Genomic DNA, 21,148 nt, shown 5'->3' with positions numbered 1-21,148 from the left:
CAACTTTACCAAGAGATTCTTACGGTCAGTCTGGAGACAAAGGCTGGGCCAAGGAGGCAGAAAGGCACAGATGATTTTGGAAAAGAGGCAGACAGCTTCCTCTGGTGGTGCTAAGCAGATTGAAAATAAGCTGCTGGTGACCAGCCTTGCCACTGCTCAAGGAAAGCCTGCCTGAGAATGAAATAATACAGAGGAAAGCAGAGCTGAGATGGTGAATGCATTCCAAGTAGCACTAGTTGGACACCTAGATCCAGCTGTGCCTGAAGGCTACATCTTGGACTCTTGGTTATATGAATTAAAAAAATCCCTTTTTCAAAGGCCACCCCAGAAATGGGGTGGCAGGAGTACAATGAGACTTAAAAGTGTAAAGAGCTAACCTATAGCTTGGGGATTATTATCCCCTTAAAAGCATTTTGGGTGCCAGACCAGCATCCCTGGTGGCACAGTGGTTGAGAGTCCTCCTGCCGATGCAGGGGACGCGGGTTCGTGCCCCGGTCTGGGAGGATACCATGTGCCGCGGAGCAGCTGTGCCCGTGAGCCATGGCTGCTGAGCCTGCGCATCCGGAGCCTGTGCTCTGCAACGGGAGAGGCCACAGCAGTGAGAGGCCCGCGTACAGCAAAAAAAAAAAAAAAAAAAAAAAAAAATCACCAAGTCAGGGACTTCTTTTCCAGACACCCCTGGAGGGCCCCTTTGGAGTGGGGCCTTATGTCAGGGCCCTTCAGACTCAGTGGTAGCCTGAGGGAATACTGTATTTTACACATCAGGGAGAACAAAAGGTACCTGATGGGCGGGAGTTTAACCATTTCAGGAGGTTTATTTTAACTTCTTCAATTCTCCAAATCTGAAACGAGTATTTTCTTATGTCAGAATGGTCTAGCTGCTAGAAAGACTGCCTAAAAAGACAGGCATAGTGTCTGTCTCCAGAAACATAGTCTATAGGAGATGATAGACACGAAACAAGTAATTACAGTATGCTTAGGGTTAGGAAAGGAGTAGTTCAGAGGGTTATGGGAATGAAAGAGCAAGATGATTATATTAATCAGTTCTTGTTTGCAAGTTGGCCTTTGAAAAAGGGATTTTTGTAACTCGTATAACCAAGAGTCCAAGATGTAGCCTTCAGGCACAGCTGGATCTAGGTGTCCAGCTAGTGCTACTTGGAATGCATTCACCATCTCAGCTCTGCTTTCCTCTGTATTATCTCATTCTCAGGCAGGCTTTCCTTGAGCAGCGGCAAGGCTGGTCACCAGCAGCTTATTTTCAATCTGCTTAGCACCACCAGAGGACGTTGTCTGCCTCTTTTCCAAGAGCTTCAGAAAAAGTCCCAAGGGGTGTTTTCATTGGTCTGGCTTGGGCCATGTGACTTTCCCTGACTCTGTCACTGTGGCCAGGGAAAGGGGCGCTTTCTCTGGCCAGACTTGAATCTGGGAGTGAGCCCACTCCCAGAGTCAGAGGTGGCTTAGCTTTACTTTCCCACCTTGAACTGAGATTAGGGAAGGGTTGGGTCACCACAAGAAAATTAGGTGCTGCTACCAAAAAGGGGGAGGCAAACAGTATGATCTTTACCACTGGCTTACCCAGTAGTAGCTGAGGACAAGCATCTCTCCATAAAGGTGTCCCAATTAAATGAAAAAGGGATGATGGAATCTTGCAGCCCCTAGTGAGGACACATGATACATTAATGACCTCTAACACCAAGGAGAGTGACAGTCAGGCATGTACCCCCTGTAGTCTTGCCAAGGAGATCAGATCTGAGTCCAAGCCAGTCTCTGGTACCAGCCACCAATTTGCAGGCAACACACAGGACAGAGGGATGTGTTGAACTGCACCGTAAGTACACAGGGAAATCTGGACTGTGGGAATTAGTACAAGTCAAACGGCTTGGATTCTTTGGCAGAAAATATAAAAGGAAAAGAAGGAAATGGCAGGAAATGCATAGAGTAAAAGAAACTTAAATAACACATCAAAGTATAATGAGAACGTACTGTATAGTACAAGGAACTCTACTCAGTGCTCTGTGGTGACCCAAATGGGAAGGAAATCCACAAGAGGGGACATATGTATACATATAGCTGATTCACTTTGCTGTACAGCAGAAACTAACACAACATTGTAAAGAAACTATACTCCAATAAAAATTAATAATAAAAAAAAACACTTCAAAGTCTTTTACATGGCCAAGACTAAACTAGGGCCTAGGGATGCACATTTGGGTGAAAACAAGAAAAAAACACTTAAAAATGCGAGAAATAACTGAAAAGATAAAGCCCTCCCTTCAAAATGTGCTTTGCAAAAACAGGAAAATGTAAACATTTTTATTTATTTATTTTTTAAATTTATTTATTTTACTTATTTATTTTTGGCTGCGTTGGGTCTTTGTTGCTGCGCGCGGGCTTTCTCTAGTTGCGGCAAGCGGGGGCTACTCTTCGTTGCGGTGCGCGGGCTTCTCATTGCAGTGGCTGTTCTTGTTGAGGAGCACGGGCTCTAGGCGCACGGGCCTCAGTAGTTGCGGCACGTGGGCTCAGTAGTTGTGGCTCGTGGGCTCTAGAGCGCAGGCTCAGTAGTTGTGATGCACAGGCTTAGTTGCTCCACGGCATGGGGGATCTTCCTGGACCAGGGCTCGAACCTGTGTCCCCTGCCTTGGCAGACGGATTCTTAACCACTGCGCCACCAGGGAAGTCCCAGGAAAGTGATTATTATAAAAGTTGGGCAAGTGGTCACTTACGGGGCAGGGAAGGGACCGTGACTGGGATGAGCACATAGATGGGCTTCTGGGGTGGCCGGCAAAGTACTGATTCTTGAACTTTGGTGATGGTTGCACAGGTGTTTGCCTTAGAATAATTTGTTAAGCACACATCTGTGTGATTTCTGTATCTGTGTTTCACTTAAAATAAAAAGATTTTCAAAGAGAGGTGGGCCAAGGATATGAGCAGGTAAATATACCTCGCGTCTGTTAGAGGTACTTAACCAATACCTGAGAGATCACCTGCCAAAGAGGTGGCCTTTAGGTTGAGACTTGAAGGAAGAGTCAAAATTAACCAAGGAAAGGGGAGTGGAAAGGAAGGCAGCACTCCAGCCAAGGGAGCTGCATGTGTAAAGGCTAGTAAGAGCATGGTGCTTAAAGAAGAGTGGTGAGGAAGGAAGCTAGAAAGATGGGGCCACTGTGGGGTGCTTGTAAGCCATGTTTAGGATTTGGGACTCTAGCCTAAGAACACCAGGAAGCCCAGTGCATGTATTGTCCTCAGGGACAGGCATTTTAAAGAATCACTGTGCTCCCACTGTGGAGGGTGGATTAGGGGGGACAAGAATTGATGCAGAGAGGTCAGTTAGGAGGCTGTCACAGTTGTGCAGTATAGATAAAATCTTAGCCTAAACCAGGTTGGTGGCAATAGGGAGTGGAAAGAAAAGGACAGATTAGAGAAACACTTGGACAGTAGGATTGACAGGACCTGGTGAGCAGGGCGTCAAAGGTGACGGCCAGGCTTTTGGCTTGGGCAACGAGGTGGATGACAGTGCAGTTTCTGAGATAGGGAATGCCAATGGAAGGGTGGTTTAAAGAAAAGAACCTGCTACCCTTGAGGTGCCTGAAAGGCAGTCAAGTAGAGCTCTCTGGCAGGGAGTCGGGTGGAGTGACTTGGGAGTCCAGGTGAGCAGTCTGGGCCAGATTACAGACGTGGCGACCGTCTGCAAAGAGATTGTCTCGGGAGCCGTGGGACTGGATGAACTCAGCAGGAACACAGTTGAGTAGACGGGACCTAGGACAGAGCCCTGGGGTGCCGACACTTAAGGAGTTGGGAGGGGTGGTGGACCTGGTGAAACACCAAGAACAGCCAACCAGCTGATGGCAGCCAGGAGCCAACAGAATGGCAGGTGTGGAGACAGGGAGCAGTCAGCAGGGTGAAGTGCTGTGGGGGAGTCCAAAAATACAAGGACAGAAAACGCCCACAGGATCCGGTGGCATGGACATCTCAGAGACTCTGGCAGGAGTGGTGAAGGCAGAAGTGGAGGTGGGCGTGAGGAAATGGAGAAAGGCTGGCTGCGAAGGGAGGAAAGAGGACCCAAGGGGAGAAGTCCGCAGGGTGACTAGAAGTTCTTTTTTGTTTTGTTTGCAATGAAACAAGATCATTTTCCCAATGTCCTTGGAGTGAACAGGGAAGAGAGGGAGAGATGGAATGTGCAAGAGAAGGAAGAGGGGAGGGCTCCAGAGCCAGGTGGAGGCCTTAGCCTTGGGCAGGGTCACAGGAGGGACAGGGGGTAGATGGGGATGCAGGTGAGTTTCTAGATTTGGTGGCTAAAAGTTGAGGTGTTTCCTACCTGATGGCTTCCATTTCCTTATCAAAAGGAAGGAAGGTCATGGGCTGAAGGAAAGTGTGGGCTGGTGGGAAAGTGTGGAATAGGAGGTCTAAAGAGGGTGTAAAGGACTTCCCTGGTGATCCAGTGGTTAAGACTCCACACTCCCACTGCAGGGGCTGTGGGTTTGATCCCTGATTGGGGAAGTTCCGCATGCCAAGCAGCGCGGCCAAAAAAAGAATAAAGAGGGCGTGAAGTTTGTGAAATAGTCATCACGAGGAGAAAGAGGGCATTAGGAGTCAAGAAAGAGAAAATGGTTATTAGAGGTAGTGGAAAAAGACTGGAATCTGGAGTCAGTCCCTCCAGCTCTGTCTCTTACCACCTCTGTAACCTCAGAAGAGTCACATAACACTTTGAGCTTCCTTTCCTCGTTTTCGAAAGGAGGTAATGACAAATGCTGCCTCAGACGATTGTTAAGATCAAATGAGAGAACACAGGTGTCAGTGAGTTGTGGAGATAAAGCACTCTGCCGGCAGCAACTGATGATAAAAACAAGACCAATGATACTGTATGACAAGTGGCCCCAGCAATGAATGTCTCTGTGGATTTCCAGGAATGGGTTTCTCGGCGCTGTTGAACAGTGGGGAGAAGTGCTTGGGTAGCCACCGTGTAGCAGCAGCCTCAGGGCCCCTGGGACAGAGCAGGGACTGAGGGAGGGATATCTTCCTCTGTAATGTAGACGCCTTTTCCTTTCTTCTGTAGAATCACAGACCCTTCAGTGCTTTCAGAAACTTTCATTTCCATCATCTTATTTCATCCCCAGGAGGTGGGAAATTTTGTTCTCATTTAATAAACAAGTAGCTGAGGGACTAAATAACTTATGCTCATAGCACAAATTAAACAGAGTCAGGACAAGAACTTGGGCCTCATTGTTTGATCGGTGGTGGTTCCATCAAACATTCTGCCAGCGTGAAGTAGCGGGACGTGCACAGGGTCTCATCCTGGCTCTTTGGCTTTCTGGTCTGCGACCTTAGGCAGATCCTTAACTAGCTGGTGCCTAAGGCTTTTTCCTCTGAAGCCTCCAGGTCTGTCCTTTCTTGCCTTCTCTTTCTGCTGCAGGCCTGGGTTGCCAACTATGAGAGACCCCGCATGAATGCCAACTCCCTGCTGGCCAGCCCCACGGGCCTCAGCCCCTACCTGCGCTTCGGCTGCCTCTCCTGCCGCCTCTTCTACTACCGCCTGTGGGACCTGTACAAAAAGGTAAGGGGCAGTGAGGGCGGCAGAGCCCGCCCCCGGTTGCAGCCCAGAGGACACCAGGGCTTTCTGGGCCGGTCAGTTACCCTGAAGAGAGGCCTTCCCTCTGGCTTAAGTGTGCGTACTGTCCAGAGAAGGTGAGGAAGACGCCACATCCAAGAGGGGCCAGAGCCAAGCACAGCCCAAACTGCTCATCTAAACAAATCCAGGTTCTCAAGTGCAGCAGAACAGGCAGGAAAGCCGACCTCGGGGTGTGACCCCGGAGGTGGCATTTCTGCTGGCAGCAGGTGGATGGGGGCCAAGCAGTCAGGGTGGGAGGCAGGGAGGCTGAGGCTGCTGCCAGTTCTAAGGTGAAGAGCACAGCAGCCCTCTATGGGGCTGTGTCCAGAGCATTTAAAGGGGAGCCTAGGAGCGGCAGTTGCCCATCAGTGATGAGGAAATGACCCGGAGGGCTGAATGCAGGGCTGGACACGGACAATGGGTGGATAGCCCTGTAGTAGTGCACCCACCCCCAGGAGGAGAGAGGACAACACATCCAGCTGTTCAGATTCATCAGATCCATCCTTGCGTCTGCATCGTTTCACGTTGTTTCCTCATTCTTGCCAATATCTGGATTTTGTGGCGTGGCATGCAGTAACTTTGCCCGCTTGGTGGGTAATCTTGTGATTTTAGGAAGATTATTATTTGCTTGGCAGTCTGATGTCTTAATTCTTTCATGGCCCCAGATCCAGGCTGTTGGGCATAACTTATTTAACCAAAATCTAGACTGAGCATTTTTTACGTGTGCTGATGAGAAAACTGACTTTGACGTTTTAGAAAGTGGAGCCCAACAGGAACTCTCGAGGGCAAGGATCATGACCATTGTTTGGGAGTTTGGTTCCCAGTGCAGAGTCCGGCAGCGCTATCCCTTTCCACTGCCTGCTGCTCCGCAGCCATCCTCAGGGCTCTGAGCAGTAGTGGGCACAGCCAGGGCCCAGGGTTCAGTCTGCAGCACACCCTGCCGCTTCTCCTTCTCCTCCACGCATCTAGGGGCTTGGAGCCACCAAGTTCATGGCAGCTCCAGATTCCTTTGTGGGGAAGTTCTGAGTGGCACGGCGCTGATAGCTGGGCAAGCGTTTGTATCCACGTGCTGTCCCACCCCACCAGGTGAAGCGGAGCAGCACACCCCCGCTCTCCCTGTTTGGGCAACTCCTGTGGCGAGAGTTCTTTTACACGGCGGCCACCAACAACCCCAGGTTTGACCGCATGGAGGGGAACCCCATCTGCATCCAGATCCCCTGGGATCGCAACCCCGAGGCCCTGGCCAAGTGGGCCGAGGGCAAGACAGGCTTCCCTTGGATTGACGCCATCATGACCCAACTGAGGCAGGAGGGCTGGATCCACCATCTGGCCCGGCACGCTGTGGCCTGCTTCCTCACGCGCGGGGACCTCTGGGTCAGCTGGGAGAGCGGGGTCCGGGTGAGTCCTCTCTCATCGGGCAGCCCAGGGCAGCCCCTTTTGGGCTGGGGGATGGGCTGGGACCCTGGGTCCAGGAGGTTCCCTCCAGATCCTTCTTGGCTTGCCCTCAGCAGAAGGCTTTGGCTCCCTTCTCCGCAGGGTGTGTGGTGACTTGGGGGAACCATGGCCGTAGGTGCCCAAGGAGGCTGATTGTCCCACCCTCCCTGCATCTAGGTATTTGATGAGCTGCTCCTGGATGCAGATTTCAGCGTGAACGCAGGCAGCTGGATGTGGCTGTCCTGCAGTGCTTTCTTCCAACAGTTCTTCCACTGCTACTGCCCGGTGGGCTTTGGCCGCCGCACGGACCCCAGTGGAGACTACATCAGGTGAGGGTGCAGACCAGGCTCTCTGGTTTCTGACCACTTTGGCTTCCTCCTAGGGTGAGATATGCTTGGCCTTTGAAGGAGACTCCAGCGTGCTGATGGGTCGTCTGGTGTGTATGTTTCAGGCGATACCTGCCCAAATTGAAAGGGTTCCCCTCTCGATACATCTATGAGCCCTGGAATGCCCCAGAGTCGATTCAGAAGGCAGCCAAGTGCATCATTGGTGTGGACTACCCACGGCCCATCGTCAACCACGCCGAGACCAGCCGGCTCAACATTGAACGGATGAAGCAGATTTACCAGCAGCTCTCCCGCTACCGGGGACTCTGTAAGGAGCCCCTACTCTGACTGCCACCCCCTAGTTCCCTGAAGGGAAGGACAACACCTACAGGCTCGGGGCGTAGAGATTCCCAGATGTTTGCAAAGGGAGGCCGCCGAGCACTGTCTTCCAGGCTGTTGACTTGACTTCCCGGGCACAGGCCACACAGGCTGGGCTGGATCAGGCCTCTCTGAATTAGTTGTGGCCAGTGGGAAGCGATGGAACCTTGATGTCATGGCCCAGCACCCCCTGCCTTTTACCTACCTGCCCTGGGGCCCTGTACAGTCCTGTGAGATTGCATTCTGATTATCCCCCTACCTCTTTCCCAGGTCTGCTGGCGTCTGTCCCTTCCTGTATGGAAGACCTCAGCAATCCAGTGGCAGAGCCCAGCTCGAGCCAGGCTGGGGGCATGAGCAGTGCAGGTGAGTACAGCCAGCCTCCCGTGGCCTGTGCCCACCCCAAGGGCACTGCAGAGCTACTCCCACTTCAGTCACTGAGGGCTGAGGATGGAGACCAGAACCAAGTTACGCCCCGATAGAACTTGTATTCCACCTGGGGAGACAGATGGTAAAGGAGCTGTGCAGGATCATGTCAGATAACAAGTGCTTTGGGGGAAAATAAAATCAAATGACCTGATAAAAGAGGGCTGGGGAAGGGGGTTACTTTAGATGGAGTACCAGGGCCCCATGCAGTGAGCAGAGCCAGCCTTCTAAGAACAGGGGGAAGAGCATTCCAGGCAAAGGGAAGAGCAGGAAAAGACCCAGAGATGGAAACAAGCTTACCCATTCCAGGAACGAGAGGAGGGAAGCCAGTGGGGCTGGTGTGTTCTGAGTGAGGAGCTGGAACGAGAGGAGGACGGACACAGCAGGAGTAGCAGCGCGTAGACTCGGCGTCCACGAGGAAGATTAGGGTTCCGTCGTCAGGGCAGGGAGAAGGCACTGACGGGGGTCAGCAGGGCAGAGGCGTGACCTGGTTTATGTTTTAGAAAGCTCATTCTGCCTGCTGTGTGGAGGGCACAGTGTGGGCAAGAGCCCCCGAGTATAGGAGGCTGGAAAAGAGGCGACTGTAGTTGTCCAGGCAGGTGGCGGGAGAGAGGAGTAGATGGCCTTGCTGTGTTCTTAACCTCTGCCCTTCGGCTCTGGGACGAAGATCAGCGAGCTCAGACCGGCAAGAACGTCAGGGCTTTTTCTAGTTTCTAGTTTGCCCAGCCAGGTTGGCTCCCCGGGTTACGGCACTGCTCATTCTGGCTTCAGGAGGCCAGTTACGGAGGGAATGCCTCACCTTCAGCGCGAGGATGGCAGACAGGCCAAATCAGTCTCTGGCCTGGAGCCCATGGGAATTGGGGCCCAAAAGCTGGCTGTACTGCCAGCAGGCCTGGTTATGCTCTCCTTGGATGTTTCCAGGCAGAGTCACTGCTGGAAGGAAGGCCAGGGGGCAGGTCTGAGAAGCAGCGTGCTGGTTGCATTGGTGAGCAGGCTCCCTCCCCCTAAAGAGCTGCTGCTACACTGTTGAGCGTCATCTTGGCTCCACACACAAGTCTGTGTGACACTTTGACCTGCTTCCCTACAGGCCCAAGACCACTACCCAGTGGCCCAGCGTCCCCCAAACGCAAGCTGGGAGCAGCGGAGGAGCCACCTGGTGAAGAACTCAGCAAACGGGCCAGGGTGGCAGGATTGCCCCCCTCGGAGCTGCTGAGCAAGGATGTCTGAGAGTGAGTGACAGCAGCTGAGAGTCAGCTTCAGGGACGGGCGTGGGAGAGAGGTGGGGTGAGTGTGGAGAACTGCCCTGCCAGCTGAAGGTTAAAACCCACAAACTAGATTAAAACCTGGTAGGCGCCGGGGGCTTTTCTAGGGTTTCAGCTCAAATTCTACCATCCTGACTTCTATACCTTCTAATACTAAAAAGAGAGTTTAAAGATAAAGCCTTGTTCTTTCTTTGCCAGCTAAGGGGAAAAAAAATTGACTCTTGCTACCTATCAAAGTAAGCCAAATCCAGAAAAAGAAAGCAGAGACCCGATTGAAGCTGTGGGAGAAAGAGTCCCAGGGCAGGGTCTGCGGGTGCTCCAGGCCCCTCTGCCATCGCCCCGACAGGCTGTGTCCTGTAGGCTGGCCAGCAGAGGGCAGCACTTACCTTCAGAATTCAGGCTTAGGGACGTTTGGAGGCTCACTTAGCCCAGCCCCACCTGAGGGCCAGAAGACCCAGGCTCCCTATCGCCTGTGCCTCTTACAGCCACTCCTCCATTCGTGCCTTTCTTGTGGCTTCAGCTCTGCACTTCCCTGGCAGTGCTCATCTTCCTTGAAAGCCCCCGAATGTCTCAAAAAACAAAAACAAAAACCTGGCTCTTCCTTCCCCAGAGCAAGAAGGGCCTTTTATGCCTTTCTGGGGGAGATATAAATTACTGTCCCCTTTCAGTCATCATCTCGGGCTGTTCCTTATGTGCCGTCTGCATCATTAGGTTGGAGGGTGATTTTCTCCACGGAGCCAATTCTTTTTTCTAAACCCTCTACTTCAAGCCAGGTGAGGCCAACTGGTTTGCACACCTAGACTTGAATGCCAGTGAGACGGCGAGTGTTTGATGCCTGGGCCCTTTTCTTTACTAGGCTCTTCGTCTTAGACATTGCAGGTGGACAGATCTGTTATCTTGTTCTGGGAGTACCAGCAACCTTAGGTACTGTTCTCTTAGTTACCTCTTAACTCTGTGGTACTGAGCATAGTTCATTCTGTCTTACAAACCTGGAACTTTCCAGGGTGATACTCTGACTTTCAGGTGAGAAGATTAAAGAACAGAGGGGTTAAATGTCTGGGTCATGGTTCCTCAGAGGTAATGGCATCCAATTCAGCTTGAAACTGTTGCCAGCAAGTGTGTGAGGAAGGGGAGCATAAGACATAGGAAATGTGATACGGGGCTTCCCTGGTGGCGCAGTGGTTGAGGGTCCGCCTGCCGATGTAGGGGGCGCGGGTTCGTGCCCTGGTCCGGGAGGATCCCACGTGCCGCGGAGCGGCTGGGCCCGTGAGCCATGACCACTGGGCCTGCGCATCCGGAGCCTGTGCTCCGCGACGGGAGAGGACGCAGCAGTGAGAGGCCCGCGTACCGCAAAAAAAAAAAAATGTGGTACGATGCCCATCCACAAGGGTTAAATAGTCTACTTAGAAAAACAAGACAAATAACCTGTAATTCCTAGACAAATGATACAGACTCTACCAGCTTATCACGAGACAGTTATTGGTGGGCCAGAGTGATCAGGGAGTACAACACAGAAGGTTACCCTAGGGGACCCAAAAGATGAATTGGATTTAGACAGCAAGGAGAGCATTTCCAACAAGAAAAACAGCTTAATGATTACATGATCTTGTACAAATTACTTAACCGCTCTGAGACTCAGTTTCCTCACCAAAAATTAGGTTCTTGTTGCAAGGATTAAATGATGAAATGTATGTGTCAGGGATGTGTGGGGCTGCTAGTTGCAGAAAACCTGACTACTGTGTCTAAGACAAAGAGGGATTTGGTTTTCCTACTGAACAAAAGGCCCAGAGCTGGGCGCTGCTAGTTTTGGTTTGGTGGCTCAACAGTGTCAGAGCCAGTTTTTCTGAGATTCTCTTGTTTCCTGGCCTCAAGGTGGCTGCCACAGCTTCAGCCATCAACTCCTTGTTCAAAGCAAGAAAGAGAAGGAAACGCAGAGACAGCTGCACTCATTCATACAATAAACATGTCAAGTGATCGCGATTTGCCAGACACCGTTGTAGGCACTGGATATAGTTGTGAACAAGACTAACAAAGTCGTCCCTTCCCTCTTGGGTGCATCTTTGTGGGAGAAGACAGACAGTAAACAAATAGATACATCATGTGTCAAGAAGCCCTAAGTGGTATGAAGAAAAAATAAAGTCGAGTAAGAAGGTAGAAAGTTTGGGGCACAGTGGAGGTTGCAGTTTTATATTATGAGGATTGTCAGGGGATGCCTCTCTTCCTTTTCCATCAAGAAAATAAAAGCTTTCCCAGGATACCCCTTCCCCAGCTTTTCACGTTGGCCTCGTGAGCCAGAACTGAGTCACAGAGCCTCCCCAAAGCCGGGAAATAGGGGTGTGGAGTGTCAGGATTGGTTAGACCACTGATGTCCAACCTGAGTGAGCAGTGGAATTCCCTAGAGGATTTGTTAAGCCTCAGATGGCTGGGCCCCACCCCCAGAGGTTCGGATCCGGTGGGTCTGGGGTGGGACCTGAGAATTTGCATTTTTGCAAATTTTCGATGCAGCAAAAATTTGCAGCAGTTTGATGATGCTGCTGTTCTGGGACTGTACTTTGAGAATCACTGACTTAGACCATTCCTGACCCATTGTCTGGGCCACATCCATGACTCACTGAACAAAATCCAGATTCTGTTAGCTAGGAAGTGTAGATACTGGTCGATAACTGTCTACGCTATACAGGGCACTTAGCCCAGTGCCTGCCTTGTAAGTTCATAAATAAAGTGGTAGCTATTATTATTATTATGGATATTGTTATTATTATTTTTTTAGAAGAACATAAGGTTACAGTTGGGTCTGATCATGGAGGCTCTTTAATGTCAGGCAGATGGAGTCCTTGGTGTACTCTCTGGGAACTAAGGAGCATTTTGGAACAGGAGAGTGAATGATCAAATTGGCATTTTTGGAAGATTAACCAGGCATTGGGCTGGGACCTAAGAAGAAATGGTGGGAGGAGAGAGCCAGCTGAGAGTCTGTGGTGGTGATTCCAAGTGGACATTACAAGGGTGCAGAGGTCAGCACTGGTCTCTTGCCTTGTAGTCGAGGAGATATCCGTCAGCCTGTTGGGATCTTACGGACTGATTCTCAAGGTTTAGCCCTTAATCATGGCTGATTGATTGGAAGTGAGGACCAGGAGGTCAGAGGACAGGACAGATACTCATGTTCTTTGGAAACCCTGAGAGAAGAGAGTTTCTTAGTGAAACGTGTGCTTCTCTGTGTACTGGTGGTAGCACCTGGGCCTAAAGATGTTGAGCATCCTCGTCAGTAAAACAGTGATAATAGCATCTTGTCACCTGCCCTCCCATCGAGCATACGCACTGGGGAAAGAAAATGAAAAACCATATGTGAAAAGCCTTTGAATGAGTGAAATGCACCACGCAGGGGAAATCACATTACCACCTTTGCATATGCTTCTCAGGGTGTCTTTGACTGTGTTACTGTTACTTTGGTCAGGGCCAGCACGCTGAGCTGGATGGACCACAGAGCAGTGGCCACAGGGCCTGTGTTGATACAGTCGTATTGACCCTTCCCCCTCTCCTCTCTGTCAGTTTTACTTCTGTGACTTAGGGCAGAATTCATAACCTTTCTGAGATGCTTTAGCTATAAGGTGTGAATAATCATTCTTTACCAGCCTGAAGGCTCCATCATGGACCTTTTGAGGCCATGTTTAGCTCCAGCCTCTATAGTTTTGTGATTCTGTTATTTCTAATGCCTCAGGCCTGCGCCAGACAATGATGTAAACTGATCTTGTGGGAAAACATACCCTGATATCAGTCGGTTCTGTGTTTACCTCAAACCCACATCAGTATCTGTTCTGTATTTGGTTATCGTACGATGTTCACTAAACTGAAAACTAAGCCAGCGCCAAATAGCTCTCATTTCAGCTGCTTCCCCGTAATCCCCAAAGCTGCTGACTGCTCAGGACTCCAGCAGGCTCCAATTGTGTACAGAGTTTTCTTATTGGTCTAATTATTTTAACAGTTCACGTGATCCATTTGTCCTTCTGCTGGTACATGGTGATCTGTTGAGAGAAGCCCACTGAATATAAAGGGTTCATGGCAAGGATCACCTCTTCCCCTCCTCCGCCAAAGTTCACCCAAGCTCGGTTAGCCCTGGGGCTTCGCTGAGGAAAACCTGATTTCTGGAATCTCTTCATTGTCTCTTTGACATTTGTTCCGTGTATATCCTTCCTCACGTGAAATAATGTGTGTGAAAGGCACTGGGCGATCTGCAAAATGCTGCCCAGTGGAAGCAGAGGCCGTGTGGTGGTCAGAAACCCCATCGTGCTGCGCGCTGCCCGGGGGCCTTCGCACACGTTCTTCTCACCTCTCTGTCTCTCAGTTCCTGAAACAAGTAGTTGGGACTTGGTATCCCCTCACACTTTCCCTGGCACTTACTAAGAAGCTGTTGACTAATGGACGTCCCCTCCCCTTTGCCATGTGATTTCTGTGGTGCAGGAAGGGCAGGCGTGTAGTTGACATGAGGAATGAGACTGAGCTAAGAGCCCAGCTTTGTACCCCATCCAGGCCCAGCTGCACCTCTGGCCTTCCCTGCTCCTAACTGGGAGCTGGCAGCAAACCCCCTGCCCCTCTCGAGCTCTTGGGCGCTGTGACTCACCCCGTGTGGTGGCGAGGGGTGACCTCTGAGACCTGGTTACAGGCTCCAAACAAAGTTTCTTCCCGACCTTGAGCCGTCGTGTCTCCTCTGCTGACACACGCTCACGCGCGCACGGTATCCACACTCCCCTCCTGGGCTGGGAGCTGGGGAAGGGTGGACTTGCAGATTTGGGTTTCTTGTTAGCATCCAGTGGGTGGGAAGGGGTGTGAGGGCACAGGTACCCAGGGGGGCCGTCCTAACTGACATCGGCACACTGAGGGAGGTGCTCGTTCACTTATTCTATGTTCCAGCCACTTCTGCTTCTTGTATTAATGACAGGTTGAAAGAGTTGGACAATCGTGAGATTGATTTTTTTTTTTAGCGCATGTTTTATGAGTTGATTTTTCCCTAGTGCCTCTCCCCTAGCTGTTCTTCCCTTTCTTTTAGTGCTGCTGTCATCATTTTCCTGCAAGGCCTCATCTGATTTCCGCATCCCCCTTTTTCTGCAGACTTATGCCCTAGCTTGAGAACAAGAGCACAGGGACCATCTAATTATCTGCTGATGGAGCAACTTGAGTAACTAGTTGAACAGGCCTCTGACTAGCTTTGTAGACAAGGGTAAGCTGGTTCTTCCAAACCTTGGTTTTCTGTTCGGATTTTTTTGTTTTTGTTTTTGTTTTTGTTTTTTTTGCAGTACTCAGTTCTCTCACTGTTGTGGCCTCTCCCGTTGCGGAGCACAGGCTCCGGACGCGCAGGCTCAGCGGCCATGGCTCACGGGCCCAGCTGCTCCACGGCATGTGGGATCTTCCTGGACCGGGGCACGAACCCGTGTCGCCTGCATGGGCAGGCGGACTCTCAACCACTGCGCCACCAGGGAAGCCCCCTGTTTGGGTTTTTGAACCCATCATAGAGGGTCGTGGGTCACTGGGGCTTATCTGAGGCCAGGACACTGCCACCTCCCTTCATGAGTCTGCTCCATACCTAGACCACACCCAAGTCAGCGTAGGTCTGAATGAATTGTTGTTATTATTATAGCCACCTGACTGCACCTCACCCCCATATCTTCTAAGCTTAGGCATCAGTTCTTAAACCCTCTTTGGGTTACCCATGCTTTGAAGAGTCTGATGAAGGATGGAGCCTCTTCCCAGAAAATTGTACCTGTTTGCACACACAGAGAAATGTACACATTTCTCTTCCTGGTCTTCGTGGACTGCCCCTTAAGCCTATCCTTGGACCCCTTAAGGATCCAGGAACCCCCAGAGTAAGAGCCCTTGTTCTAAGGAATCTTAAAGCACTCTTTATCTTCCCCCATTCCTGAAGGTGCAGAAAACACGAGAAATGGAGGTAGTAGGTAGGAGGACCTGTTGTGTATACTCTTCAAGCCTGAAATTTTCAGTTTCAAAAGAATAGTCATCTCTTTGGCTTAACAGTATGGGCCAGAGAGAGGTCTATGTATAGAATATATATCACCATCAGCATGTTTCAATAAACGTATGTACACTTTATATTTAACAAATATATTTATTCGTAGTGAAAAAATATGGCTAGGTTATTATAGTACAAGCTTAAAGGAAAAATTGTTGAAAATATTTTAAAGAGGCACTCAGTACTGACCCCTACAGGTACCCACCCACTCCTACGTTTGCTCTTGATTTTTCCCAGCTTCTAGATAAATTATCATCATCCAGTTAAAATCTTCTTCAGATTGAACATTTCTCTGAAAAGGGTCGCATGTGTCAGAAGACTGATTTTGAATCTCTGACTCCAATGTCTTGGACTCTTGAGAGCATTTCCCCTTTTCTGTTAATGTCTGAACTTCCATTTATGTTGCTTGGATATTAGTCTTCATGCCATCATGTTGATTTCTTTTTATATCCTCTAAAAGTCTTAATGAGCAATACTATAATATAGAGATTACTTAGTGATAAAAATACAGGTTTTGGAATCAGACAGACCTCGGTTTCCTGTCTTGGCTCCGCCACTTCTGAATGCTCTAGTCTTGGGCAATTTACTTACCCTCTCTGGCTTCCGTTTTCTCATCTGTACAACTGGAAGCCATATCTTCAGGGTTCATGGGATCGCAAGCTGTATTAGTTTGCTTGGGTTCCCACAACAGAGTGCCACAGACTGGGTGACTTAAACAACAGAAATTTATTCTCTCACAGTTCTGGAGGCTAGAAGTCTGAGATCAAGTTGACCGCAGGGTTGGTTTCTTCTGAGGCCTCTCTCCTTGGCCTGTAGATTGCTGCCATCTCCCTTTGTCTTCACATGGTCTCACCTCTGTGCGTGTCTGTGTCCTAATCTTTTCTTATAAGGACACCAGTCATTTGGGATCAGGGCCCACCCTAAGCACCTTATTTTAACTTAATTACCTCTTTAAAGACCTTCTCTCCAAAAACAGTCACATTCTGAGGGGGTTAGGACTTCAGTGTATGAATTTGGGGGGACGCAGTTCAGCCATAACACAAGTGTATCGTGCCTGGCCCATAGTGGGCTCAGTAAGCCTCCTTCTTATTATCTGTCTGACCATCATTTAAAAGGTACAAACTTTTAACGGAGCCCTGCATGTCTCTTTACTCTCTCAGACAACTAGACCTATTTCAACAGGCAACCCAGCATTATGATGGGCTTACCCTGTCCTCTGTTGTCAGACATGAGGCCTTTTCTTCCCTCTGCCCCAGATTCAGGATGTTATAAATCTTTAAAATGAGTCATCCTTGCGTCTCCTCTCCCCGCCCCTCAGTCTTCTAGCACAGGGCCAGGGTTCTCTTATCTCTGTGTGGAAATTTGCTCACCAGCTGATTGTGAACTCAGGCATTGCCTTCACCTTCAAGATGACTGGTCCCGGCTGGCTTCTGTTCCAGCCATTTTTATCTGATTCTCCATCTCTGGCAGCGGCCGCTGTGTCTTGATTCAGAAACTGCCCTTGTCATATCTGAGCAAGTGTTACCCAAGGCCTCAGGTGACTGTCCGTGGCCTTCTCCCCCTCCTCTGCTGCTCTCAGGCAAGGGGCAGAGGAGGCCCAGAGGTCCGCGGGGGACAGCTTGTCCACGTCAGCACCCCAGAGGGCCAGTGTTCAGGCACCCGCTGGCATCCCAGCAACAACCTTGTCCCCAGGTACCGTGGCCCGTTCGGTTTGCTCTGGGCTCTTCCCAGTTCCCCAGAGAAGCAGCTGGAGGAGCTGTGTCCCTGGGCAACTGAGAGCCTCTGAACGCTCCCTTTTGCCCTTGTTTTTCTCTTTCAGCTGCAGTGCCGTGACGCTGAGCAAAGCCTGGGTGCCCGAGCAGCCACCGTGGCAGCAGAGTGCAGCCTGCAGAGCAGCTGATCACCTCGAGATGGAGCAAGCGTGTGCGTGCGTGTGCGCGTGCGTGTGTGTGCGCGTGTGCCGAGGAAGGAGTGCCTGCCCGTGTGCGTGTGCGTGCGTCTGTTTGCACTCTTGTGGCTCCGAACACTGCCTGGGCTGGAGGAGTACCTGCAGCAGCTTACCTCAGCCTCTGGACACCAGGCTAGAGGTCATGGCAGTGACTTTCACCCCAGCCTGTCCCTGTGAGCCAGCTGCCTTGTCTGAATATTAGAGTGGTGGGACCTTAGCTGGGATCCTGGCATCTGCCCCCCCAACCCTCCCTCCCTCCCTCCCTCATGTCAGACTGCCAAGCAGGGGAAGCATTTCTGGCTCTTGTCCAGAGTGTGGGATTCTAGCGGCAGCTAGGGTTCTGCTGAGTTCCTGGGCAGGCTGGAGGGGACGGGTGTGTCCAGACATAGTCACCTGGCCTGGCTTCTTATTTTAAAATTCCCTGCCACTGGGTTCTCCGGACTCTTCCTTGGGGAGCTGGGACTGAGCACGCGGCTGTAGACAGATCTGGAAACTTTGCATCATCGTGCAGAAGTACAGCCAGGCGCCTGACTGGGGTGCTGCATGCACAGTATCATAGATGATAGCTGAGAAGAACATCTCCCTCCTCGGGCCTGAAAAGCTGAGGTTAGAAGGAGAAGGCCGGCTCTCACTACTGTTCCCCAGAAGCTGACTGGAGGCTCAAGTGCCTGCACCGGGCGGAGGCCAGGTTCCTGGTGGCAGAAGCCCCGTGGCGCCTCTCGCCACACTCCATGGCGTCTCGGTGCTGCCACCGGGCTCAGCTGACACCAGCCAGGGAAGCCATTCTAGTCTGCGCTTTGAAGGATTCCACAGCCTGCCCGGGGCTGGTCAGGAACCAAGCTGCCACACCAGCTCTCCCAGTAGCTGGACATCAAAGACCCAGGCAGGTGGACTGCCAGGGACAGTTGGGAAAGACCCAAGCCAAGATCCCACCCAGCGCACCAAGCCTTCCGGAAGCAGCAGGTGGGAGGTTTGACCCAGAGAAGCCAAGGCCTTGCATTCTAGAGGCAGCCTGTGCCTCCCACCTCAGCCTCCCACGGTCGGGGCTGTGCTGAGAAAGACACCATGAAAAGGAGGGCTGTGCGGTCAGCTGGAGCAAGTCTTCCTTCCACCCATGGCCTGCACTTGAGCCACAGCGTGTGTGCACGTGCGTGTGTGTGCGTGCACGTGTGTGTGTGCGCGCGTGCGTGTGCGTGCGTGTGTGCGTGTGTAGCTGAGAGGCCAGTTCCTCTTGGGATCGTTGTCCTCACATGTAACATTAAGCTGGCCTCTGGGCCTTCTCCTCTCTACCTCCCCTGTGACCTTCGCCGGCCTCAGAGCTGTTCATTCCCCTGGCCCCAGCCCTGCCCTTCACTGTCCTCTGTCCTGGGACCAGAACCCTGGGTCAGGCCCCTGCCTCCTACATCTGTCCAGCACATCGACAGGCTTCTTCCTGAGACGTCCTCAGGCTTTCTCAGCCAGAGAGCTGCCTTTAGAGTCCAACTGTTGTATGTATGTCACCCTCACTAGAAATGTCCCATAATCATGTGGGGAGAACAGGGCACCGGTGATGGCTTTTTCTGCAGCATTGAGTTGGGGGCTTCACTGTTCCCTTAGCCCCAGCCAAGGGGAAAGAGAATCAGGGGCTATTGTCAGAAGGAGAGTAGAGCAAGCCTGGAAGGGCTAGTCTGAGAAACTGAGAAGGCCAGAGGGCTTAGGGCCAGAGTCAGTATTTATTTAGCAGCACCTTCACATGTCAGGACGATTCCGTTTTCCTGCCCATTTAAGGATGGTTCTCTTCCCTAAGGTACAAGTTGGCAGGACCACCTCCCCCTACATCTCCACCGTCCCTGGCATGTGTCCACTCGGGAGCTGGGAGGGGCAGGGTGAGGAGAGGGTGCATCCAGCGGCCTGGAGCTCCACAATCGCCTCGCGCCTCCCGTCTCCTGGCCCAGGTGTCCCTGGGGGCTCCTGCAGAGCATTGCCCCGAATCCTGATCCAAGGGCCAGCATGGGGAGGAGATGGTCGCAGGCCAAATGCACTTTATACAGAGATTTTCTATTGCTGGGAAGGTGTGTTTCTCCCACAGTTTGTGAATATTCATGTGCTCCATAAATGTCTGATCCTGTCTGAGCAGAGTTGTGCTGTTGTCAGTTTTGCGGGAGGTCTGGGGACTGGGAGGCAGTGGGGCTTAGCCCGCGTGAAGCCTTAGGCCAGACCGTCTTGGTTCTGCTGAACCAGGAGGCTCTAGCCCACTTTGGAGGTGGCAGGGAGGAGTGGATGGGAGATGGAGGATCGGGGAGGCTCCTAGTTGAGCAACTGGGGCACCTAGTGGTGTAAATTCCAGAGCTTGGTCAGAGTTGGAGGTCAGTCGGCCATAATGGTACGGAGCATGCCAGGGCCAGGATGCGGTTCCTGAGTGCTGTTCTGCAGTGACCCAGCCTCTCGGCCCACTTAAACACCCCCAGGCTGGGGATCAGTCAATGGCAGGGCCCCCTCCAGGCCCTCAATCCATTCTTTACCTCAACTCAGCCACGTAAGATGCAACCGCTTGGTGCAGAGGGGATGCAAGCCCTCTGGCTCTGGCCACGTAGTCAGATCTGCCCACAGACAAGCCCAGAGCCTGGATGCTGACTTTGTCTCGTGCCATCTGGCCAGAGCGGCCCCTCTCTATGGTGTGCATGGACTTTCCTGTGAGGGTCTCTAGTCTTGGACCCCTGGACATGAGAGCTTTGTTAGCCCACACCCCAAATTCTTGTGGGATGGGGTTCGGGCCAGGCCAAGAAAATCACAAGCTGCCTTGCACAGAGTGAGAAAGGGGAAAAGGAGGAACTTGACCCTGGGACACGTCTCATTCTCAGCTCTGCTTTGAAGCTCCTGATGGCCCCCTTCCCATTGACACCTGGGCCTGGCCTTCCCTCTCTCCCTTCTCCTGGCTTCTCTCTAATGTGGCTTTGGTTTGGCCACGGAAGCTAAGATACCTTTGTTCTTGAGCAAAAGATTCTGGAAGATGGAGTTTTCCTACACACACACACACACACACACACACGCACACACCTGCGTATGCGCGCGCACACGCTCCTGACCTGAGGAGCCTCCCTCGTAGAGAAGCACACACTCTAAGGAACAATTAGCCGCTATGGCAAAATTGCTTCCCTGGGAGGAAAAGTCAGCACCATAGCAGCAGGTGGTTACCATTTGGGTGTAGTGAAAGGAGCCTGAGCCAAGACAGGAAAGGTGAAGTGTCCCCTCTGGGCCCAGGGGCAGGGAGAAGAGAGGCAGCAAGGCCTTCGGCTCTAAGTAGTGAAATGTTCTCGGGGCTGGAGCTCGGGGGTTGCTTACTGTGGGGCAGGTGCCTGCTGCTCCTTTCTGGGTGCTAATCAAAGGGTCGTGCCACTGGGTGGCACAACCAGTGGGCAGTCTAGATTTGCAAATAGGATTCCACAGCTGTGAAGCAGTTTGCTCTGCCCCTTCTTCAGAAGGACAGGACCTCTGTGGTTCTCAGCTGGCCAGACAAGCCAGCGAGGATTGGCCAGAGGCTCTATGACCCACCAAAGCTGGGGGCCTCGCCGTGGCCAGCAGCCCGAGTATCCAGAAGTCCATGCTCCGTGAAAGAGCTCACAGGCTTAGTCCTCTTAGGGGAGAGAAGACCAGGAGAAACCATGGCCCAAACCTAGCAGGGGCAGAGGTGCTGGGAGGAGCAGGAAAACCACCGGAAGAATCCCAAGAAGTCAACTGTGGGGGCAGGAGGACAGGCCCCAAGTCTGAGAACGTGAG

General features: G+C 51.7%; 1 protein-coding gene across 1 annotated transcript in view; it reads left to right on the top strand.

Moving 5' to 3' along the window:
- Positions 1-19,504, top strand: part of CRY2 (cryptochrome circadian regulator 2) — a 33,674-nt gene extending 14,170 nt beyond the window's left edge. The window contains exons 6-12 of the mRNA XM_030864592.3: positions 5,408-5,548; positions 6,689-7,000; positions 7,214-7,365; positions 7,488-7,690; positions 8,011-8,103; positions 9,251-9,392; positions 17,264-19,504. Coding sequence (XP_030720452.1) covers positions 5,408-5,548; positions 6,689-7,000; positions 7,214-7,365; positions 7,488-7,690; positions 8,011-8,103; positions 9,251-9,390 — 1,041 coding nt within the window. The 3' untranslated portion in view covers positions 9,391-9,392; positions 17,264-19,504. The remainder of the gene's footprint in view (positions 1-5,407; positions 5,549-6,688; positions 7,001-7,213; positions 7,366-7,487; positions 7,691-8,010; positions 8,104-9,250; positions 9,393-17,263) is intronic.
- The last annotated feature ends 1,644 nt before the right edge of the window (positions 19,505-21,148 follow it).

Source organism: Globicephala melas, chromosome 8 (genome assembly GCF_963455315.2).
Source record: "Globicephala melas chromosome 8, mGloMel1.2, whole genome shotgun sequence".
Lineage (NCBI taxonomy): Eukaryota > Metazoa > Chordata > Mammalia > Artiodactyla > Delphinidae > Globicephala > Globicephala melas.
This window is presented reverse-complemented; position numbering and strand designations above follow the sequence as displayed.